Source organism: Siniperca chuatsi, linkage group LG15 (assembly GCF_020085105.1).
Source record: "Siniperca chuatsi isolate FFG_IHB_CAS linkage group LG15, ASM2008510v1, whole genome shotgun sequence".
Classification (NCBI taxonomy): domain Eukaryota; kingdom Metazoa; phylum Chordata; class Actinopteri; order Centrarchiformes; family Sinipercidae; genus Siniperca; species Siniperca chuatsi.
In genome coordinates, this window is record NC_058056.1 from 15,010,099 (window position 1) to 15,018,414 (window position 8,316).

At 39.5% G+C, this 8,316-nt stretch overlaps 1 protein-coding gene across 2 annotated transcripts; it reads left to right on the top strand.

Annotated features, from left to right (window-relative positions):
- Positions 1-77: 77 nt before the first annotated feature.
- prlh2r (prolactin releasing hormone 2 receptor) lies at positions 78-7,982 on the top strand. 2 transcript variants are annotated; one of them, XM_044166026.1, is made up of 3 exons: positions 78-3,980; positions 4,896-5,812; positions 6,744-7,982. In XM_044166026.1, exons 2-3 carry the CDS (start codon positions 4,898-4,900, stop codon positions 7,068-7,070), a joined length of 1,242 nt encoding a protein of 413 aa, XP_044021961.1. In that variant the 5' UTR covers positions 78-3,980; positions 4,896-4,897; the 3' UTR covers positions 7,071-7,982. The 2 variants fall into 2 exon arrangements, with proteins under 2 accessions (XP_044021961.1, XP_044021960.1); XM_044166025.1 differs by having other exon boundaries at positions 78-5,812.
- Positions 7,983-8,316: the final 334 nt, after the last annotated feature.

The window sequence follows — 8,316 nt, forward strand, 5'->3', positions numbered from 1 at the left end:
ACTTAGAATATTCTCAGACACTGAACTTTGTGTGTGTGTGCTCTTGTACTTAGATCTTTGTGAGGACCAATTTGAGATTTAGACTTTGGGAATGAGAACATATTTGCAAAGTGAGGACTGTTTTAGGGTTAAGGTTAGAAGTATAGATAGTTCTGTTTACGGTAACGGTTGGGGTTAAAGATTTAGCTGTAATGATTTCAGGTTAGGGGCCAGGGAGTGCATTATGTGAATGAGGGTCCTCACGAGTCTAGAAGTACAAACGTGTGGTTGTGCTTGTGAAAGAGAGAGGGTAGACAGTGTCAAGTGTAGGTCTCTCCCTCACTGAAACCTTCCTGATCACATGGTGTATAGACTATTAGTTTTAGCTAGATGTAGCTAATAAATTGGCAACTGAGTGTTATTCTGAAATAAATCAATTCAGCCTGGGGAAATCTTCTTCAATAGTGTTCATTTGAGTAACAGCAACCATGGCTTCATTCTCTAATGTTAATCTCTTTCATTTGGGGTCCTTGACATGAAAACCTTTGGGAACCCCTTGATTAGCATGCTATCTATCTTCTAGGACCCAGAGGACTGAAAGTGTGAAATCAATTGAATGCAAGCAAGTAAAACAATGTTTGTTCTCTCATTTTTCATTGAAGTGGAGAACAAATTCTGCCATTTATGTTGACATAATAAAGTGGACTTTATTTCACATATTCTGGAGGATGCTTATTACAGTTACTATTTCAGTGAGTAAAGTTAGTCACTTGCCAACTCTCCAGGTCTCACAGAGCTGTGCTTTGTGGTAATAGGTTGGATTGGGATGACAGATAATAGTGTGAAGCCCTGAATCGCAGGAAATTAAAATTTGATTGGCACCTATCCTCGATTAAAATGTAATTTCCATCTCTGGAAGGTGTTAATAAAGAATTCCACCTGTGATGTCCCCTGAGAAAAAGAGCTTCAACAACCATTTAACCCTAAATGTCATCCCTGGAAAAAAAGAAAAAAAAAGGCAAATTATTTAACTTGAATTACAATATAATATTATAGTATCAACCCAAAACTACTTCCAATAATTGATGTTTCATCTCTTTGTCTATTAATGTATATTCATAGAGTTTGCAGAGATGGATGCTGATACTCCACCACCAAAGAAATTCCTCCTAAGGTCCTCTGGGCATAAACTAAATCCCAGTAGCAGCTACAGCCCACTCGACCTTTTCAAGCTGTTTTTTACACTAAAGCCACTAAAGCTTGCGCAATAACACCAACAAACAGGCAAGGAAGAACTACTCTAAAGGATGAAAAGGTACCAAAGATAGAAAACAATCTTCTCTGTGGGATTGCCTGCTACTTCGATGATCAACGACAAGTTTCAGGCGATGTCCTGGAACCTTCAAACGAGTGATCCCAATTAGGACACAGAAAATTACAGAAAGTGAGGCACACCGGCCGACGACCAAGATCAAGACCCGTTTTCACCCAGGACAAAACATCAGCTTCGAGGAGCGGATGGTTGCAAGCGAGGCCCAGAAAAGATACAGGCAGTACATGAAAGGAAAACCAACCAGATGAGGCTTCAAGCCTATTGTGTTGGCAGACAGTGGCAGTGGTTACACTGTTGACTTCAGTGTTTATAGACGGCTTTACCTTCAGCAGTTGGATTGCCTTATGACTCAGTAATGTCCCTGGTAAAGCCTGGATATCTGGAAACTGGCTCATGTGGGCCTATTTGTTGACAACTTCTACACAAACCCAAGACTTTTCGAAGACCTTTTTGCCATGAACATTGAGGCTTCTGGAAGTTACAGGAAGAACAGGAAGGACTGCCGTCGCTCAGCATCCAATGCCCTCAAAAAAAAAAAAAGTATATCCCTGAGGCACCATCAGATGGCAACTTGATGGCCCACTTGTGTTTGTGAAGTGGATGGACACATGTGAGGTTGCTGTCTGCTCCACAGTGCATGTGGCACACTCTGGTGACACGGTGCAAAGGAAGGTCAAGAGCCAGGCTGGCTGGTCCACTGTGGCTGTCCCATGCCCCACAACTGTGTCAGATGATAACAAACACATGGGAGATGTGGATTCATCAGACCAGCTGATTCAGTACCACCATGAGACCCTGAGGTGGTATCAAACAGCTATCTCCTCCATAAGGAACCTGCCAGAGAGAGGAATGAACAGCCCATGACCCACCTGGCCTTCTTGGAGGAGCTCACAGCCCAGCTATGTGGGCTCTGGTGATCCCACCAAAACGGGCTTCCAACTACCACAATCCTGTCCCCATCAGTTTCCAGACCGATCCAAGGAATAAAGCGTCCAGCAGGCCCCACAATGGAAGTGTAAGGTGTGTAATGTGGCCCTCTGTGTTATTTTGGACACAAACTGTTTTGGTGTGTGGCTCAAGTAAAATTTACACCCAAGTATGTCCAAGTATGGACAGTTGGGATAAAAATATAAATAGTTCTGTTTTTCTGTGTAATAGATACTTTATTTTATTTTTTCAACTTTTTTTTGGTTTTGTTTATTTTTTATCTGAGGACTTGGGCTACAAATGTGAAGCCAGTAAACATTTGCATATATTGTTTGTGGTGGAAAATGAATAAAATGTTGAAAAATTCAAATTCTGTTCTTTTTGGTCTTATGACTATTTATAATGCATACACATTTTTAAATATTAAGAGGTCTGAGGCAACAGTAATAGGAAAAAAACAACCAAGACCCCAGAAGGTTAAACTGACATGACTGCTGAAACATTTCAGAGTTCACAACATGTTGCAGCTGTTGGTACGAAAAAGGTGTTTGTAACAATAGTGATAAATGGCATCCTTGTTCCAAAACAGGTAATACCTCCATACATTTAACAGTCTGACTCATCTCAAATACTAGATGATTACTGCACCTATAAGTCAAGTACTCTTTATGCTGAAAAGGTCATCATAATTAGTAAATACTAGCAAATACTATGCTACACTTCATTGCACTGACGGTGTTACAAACTTGAATTTGGTCACAAAAGTTTTTCCTATTGAGATTTCAAATTTGTGTAACATTAATGATAAAACTGCTTTACAAATCCTTAAATATTTTCAATGTCCTCCAGTTCATGGACATCTTCATTACCTTCACAATCAGCCCTCTGTTCCCCTCAAGTAGTCCTATACTAATGAATTTTGTCCTGGATTACCCTTTGCAGAAGCTCACTTGATGAATCACACGGTCTCACTATTTTTTTGTGGTAGCTCTGGCACCAAGACTCACAATTTTTAAATTAGTTTTAGTTTTATGAATATTTAAGATGTGTACTGCTGGGGAAAGAGCATGGTTTGTCCTTTAATTGCTCAATTTCTGTTCTGTTCCCTAATGTTGGTTTCTGGGTGTGTTTGTCTCAAAAGCAGTCTCATTATGAAGAACCTCACAGCTGGAAATTTAACATCCAGCATTAAAAAATATTCTTTTTTTTTGGCCAAAGTCAGCTGTTCCACTCAGTTGAGATGCTGGTTAAAGGATACATTTAGGATAACATGAGTGAAAACATAGGAGATCATAAAATGTGACAGGATCACTATAAATTGACTAAATAAAACCACATTATAAGTCCCACAAGGAGAATTATAGTGATTCAATGTCAGATAAAAAACATAAAACAGGGCAAGGTCGTTATAAATCTACTATTTATTACCAGAGAGAGTTCCCAAGAGGACTATCATAGGAGATTACAATGATTGTTCATTGGGGGTACTGAGTGAGATTGAAATGACAGACAAGCCATCTTTTTTTTTTTCCCTACTGGAGGTGACTCACTTACATGAACATGTACTGTATGCTGTGTGAGAGAGAGAGAAAGAGCATACCTCTCTATTCTGAAGCAGAGCGGGCTGCAGTGAGCAGGCAAAGCTGCACAACAGTGGGACTCCCTACAGACAGAGGACACAAACAGGCGTTGGACTGTCCAAGTCATTTTTAAAAAAATGTCTGACTGAGGTCTCTCAGAGGTATTCTTTCTTTTAATTTCTACTTTTTTGAAAAAGGCATGCACTCTGATAACTGTCAAATTTGCATTAGATTATTTCTTAAATGGTTGTTGAATAACAAGATTGAGATGTATTTTGTGTATTAAGAAAAACTGCTTAAGATTTATAAAAAAGCAAACAACTGTGTGTGAATGATGTGCAAATTAATCACCGATCAGTTCACGTCAATGAGGCAATGAGCTGATTCAGCATGAGATGAGTACCTATTCCTATTTTCTGATCATCTGTATTGGACATGAAAATTCAGCTAATTTAGTAAGATAAATACAGTAACATTATGATAAATGCTGTGGTCAGTGGGTTTAGCTCATCTTAAGTAGGTCATTAATAAGCACCTATTCATGCTCTACAGTAGGCCAGCAAAGGTTTTCATTTACAGATTTCCCATTCCTTATAGAACTATTTGGGATTTGGCTAATCTGACAGGATTTGTTTTGTAATATGGAAAGAGCTAAGGGAGAAAGAAGAAGACGGATGATTGAGCAGATGAGAGGCAGAGAGAAATAAAAGGTGATAAGTGTTGAGTGAAGAGGAGAGGAGGAGAAGATGTTGTGAAGATGAGACAGATGAAAGTAAATGGATGTGTCATTGTTGAGGGGGACTTGCAAGCTTACAGCTTTTTAATGAGACTGAAGACTGTTTTGAAGATGGTCCATAATTAGTCTGTCCAAATGTGACTCATCTCTTCAATTTCTCTATCTTATCATGCTGTTAATATCACTTTGGGTTCAATCAAAATGTTTTTCAATAAATTATAAAATTGCAGGCAATTATGATATTAAATGAGATAAATATGATCATATATGCAAAATATGCAGCAGGTTATTTGGAATGATCTCATAATAAATTGTTTGTTATTCATTCTGGGTTCTGCAGCTATGGACTGGGAGAAGTCATTGAACCGAACCGAGGTGAACTCTTCCTCTCCAGCCTCTTCTTCATCTACATCCATGTCTGACTCTTCATCCACCTTCTCTTCTTCCTGCTGCAACTCCTCTCACCCCCTCTTCTCGACCTCTCCGTTCCCAGCCCCTTCCTTTTCTGGCCTGGACCTCCTGTCCGACCTGAAGCTCGTCTTCATCCCTCTCTACTCGGCCGTGGTCCTGGTCGCCTGCTCCGGCAACCTCCTCCTGCTCTTCCTCATCTGGCACAACAAGAAAAGACACAACACTACAAACTTCCTCATCAGCAACCTGGCACTCGTCGACCTGGTCATGTGCATCTTCTGCGTCCCTTTGACTGCATCCTACGCTTTTGACCAGCGTGGATGGGTATTTGGTTCCCACATGTGTCATTTCGTCACTGTTATGCAGTCTGCAGCTGTCTATGCAGCCGCACTGTCCCTCATGGCCATCGCAGTGGATCGTTACATGGTTGTGGCTTATCCTATCCGCAAAAGAGCAGGGTGCCATTTCTGCTGGGGTCTGGTGGCTCTGATCTGGCTGTCCTCTCTGGCTTTATCCACACCTACCGCAATACACACCGTCTACCTGGACCTGCAGGCTGCAGGGCTGCAGATGGCCGTGTGTGAGGAGTTCTGGGATGGCCAGGAGCGAGGCCGCCTCATCTACTCCTGCTTCATTCTCTTCTTCTCCTACTTTGTCCCACTTGCTGCTGTCTCCATTTCCTACTGTGCTATATCCAATCAGCTGAAGCAGAGGACCACGTCAGGCTTGACGGCGTGTCCAGAGTTGAGATCTGCAAGGGCTGCATGGAGCAGACGGAGGAGGAAGACGTTCTGCCTGCTGCTGGTGTCTGTCCTCTGTTTCGCCTTCTCATGGCTCCCCTTGCAGGTACAGATGAATGGGAAAGACAGACCGATGATTTGGTGGATACAGGAAAACATGAATAAATTAATTCTTAAAGGTTCTTGAATAGCTGGACAATTTGACAAACACACTTAATTGCTTTCTTGCTGAGAGTTAGATGAAAAGATCCAACACTGGAGCCAGCAGCCGGTTAGCCTAGCTTAGCATAAAGACTGGAAACAGAGGGAAAGAGCTAGCCTGGCTCTGTCCAACAGTGACAAAATCCCTATTAACACTTCTAAAGCTCTCGAGTTAACAGGTTATATCGAGTTTGTTTAATCTCTTTTGTTTAATCCCTACAAAAACCTACAAACTATGGATTTATGGGGGTTATGTACCGGACTATTTCTTGGCCGGTGCAGTGACTTCAAGGAGTCTTGTAGTCAACCAACTGTAAAACCACAAAGTGTCATTTTTCCATTTTGACACTTTGTACAAATTAAACAAACAAGATATAATGTCTTAATTAGTCAGCTTTAGAGGTGCTGTTAGGTGGATTTTGTGACCGTTGGACAGAGCCAGGCTAGCTGTTTCCCCCGTCTTTGTGCTAAGCTAAGCTAACTACTGCTGACTTTAGGTTTAAATTTAAAGTACAGATATGAGGGTAGCGTCAATATTCTCATCTTACTCTCTGCAAGAAAGTAAATAATCTTCAGACTGAAATGACTACACTGAATCCCGCACAGTATGTTACTTCCTTTGTTAAAAGCTTATTAAAAGATCACGAAAGTCAAATCTTTGAACTGAACTGAACTGAACCAAAATTTTTAATTTGCAAAGTGATCTGTAATTTATTTGTGTATTTCCAAAAATGTTGAACTATTCCTTTAAAATAACAAATTCCTAAAGGATTAAGAATTAATTGTCACATGACATTTTCCTTGGATGAATGCTTTGGATAATTTTAACTTTACAGGTGGTGAATCTGATCCGTGACCTGGACACAGACTTCTCCATCTTAGGGAAGAATTATGTGAACACCATCCAGGTGTCGAGTCACCTGTTCGCCATGAGCTCCGCCTGCTACAACCCTTTTATTTATGCCTCATTGCACAACAAGTTCTTGTCCTACCTGTGTCACCACTTCCTGTCCCGGAGGAGAGGAAAAGGAAAGGATAGGGGTCAAGGGTCAAGCATCCTGACAATGTCACACAGAGTGCCACGCCTTCACACCTCCACCATTGTGGCAGATTTACCAGGTGCTGTTGTAAACAACATTGTTTGTCAAGACAACTACGCTTGAATTGTTGTTTCAGTTGAATAGGCACACAAATGTTATCCCCTGGTGTTTTATTCAGCTTAGTTGGATAAAAATCTCTCGCTTCAGAAATGACACAGGGTATCTTCTTCACTCCTAATTTAATATGAATCTTGTCAGCCTTCATACTGACAGACAAACTGAGTGAAACGTAAGTTCATTGAAAGCATGCTGAAATTTGAAAAGAGGTTGTAAGCCTTTCATACAACAGCCACAGTGTGTACAGCTGGTCATGGTCACAAACAAAAATACACAGCAGTTCTGTCTCTTTGACTGAATTTATACAGGTGTAAAAACATCAGCCTGCTTTGATTAAAAGGATTTATGTGTGTAATTATTTATACTCTTAACAAATGCATGGATGCGTATGTACTGAAAGTCTATTTAGCAATGAAAAATATGCTATTGTGAGCTTAAAAATATACTGATTTAAATATAGTGATTTTGCTCATCTTTGTAAAAAAATACACAATCAATTTGATAGTTTTTCATCTAATGGTTGTACATATTCATATTCTTGTGCATTTCTAAGACTTTCAACTTTATGGCATGTTTATGTATATAACAATGTGCTGTTCTAATCTAAATGTGTACATTCCTGTCCACTTTAACTGATAGTGTATTAGGGTGATTGTACGATGTGTATTACATGTGTAATATTAGATTTTGTTGAATGTCACTCAATAAACAGGTTTATTTAAATCATCTTTCCCTCTCCATTTAATGTTGTTTTAGGGATAAAATAGGAACATGAAGAGTATGTGTGATAATGAATGAATAATATATTTCTGTCATTCAGTTTGGTCTTGAGCCTCTGAAGGCTTTTCACACTTTCTGCTGCAGATGTGACATTTGGTGAACACAACGCAGTATGCAAAATCTGTGTTTAAATGTCAACTTTTAGATGGTGACAGAGAAAGAAGCATCATCTGTAAAACAGTAAAAAGTGAATATTAGTATATATATATATATATATATATATATATATATATATATATATATAAGTAAATGTAAATGATGACAGTCAACTTGAATGTCAAAGCACAGTGAAATAGGCAGAAGTTTCAACATAAAATACTTTACCATTTAAGTTTTAAAAATCTGTTGACAGCTATAGGTGCATTTTTCAAATTGTGCTGACCTACTGTATGCACATTTTTACATATAATGTTACTGCAAGATACTTGTGTCTTCTTTCTTTCTTGAAGCTGTCACACTTATAAAACTTTCA

Bases quoted from the DNA above. Each gene is read 5' to 3' on its own strand.
- prlh2r (XM_044166025.1), top strand. From the start codon at position 4,823: ATGCAAAATATGCAGCAGGTTATTTGGAATGATCTCATAATAAATTGT. The intron at 5,813-6,743 runs GTACAGATGAAT...TTAACTTTACAG, and splicing joins TCTCATGGCTCCCCTTGCAG to GTGGTGAATCTGATCCGTGA.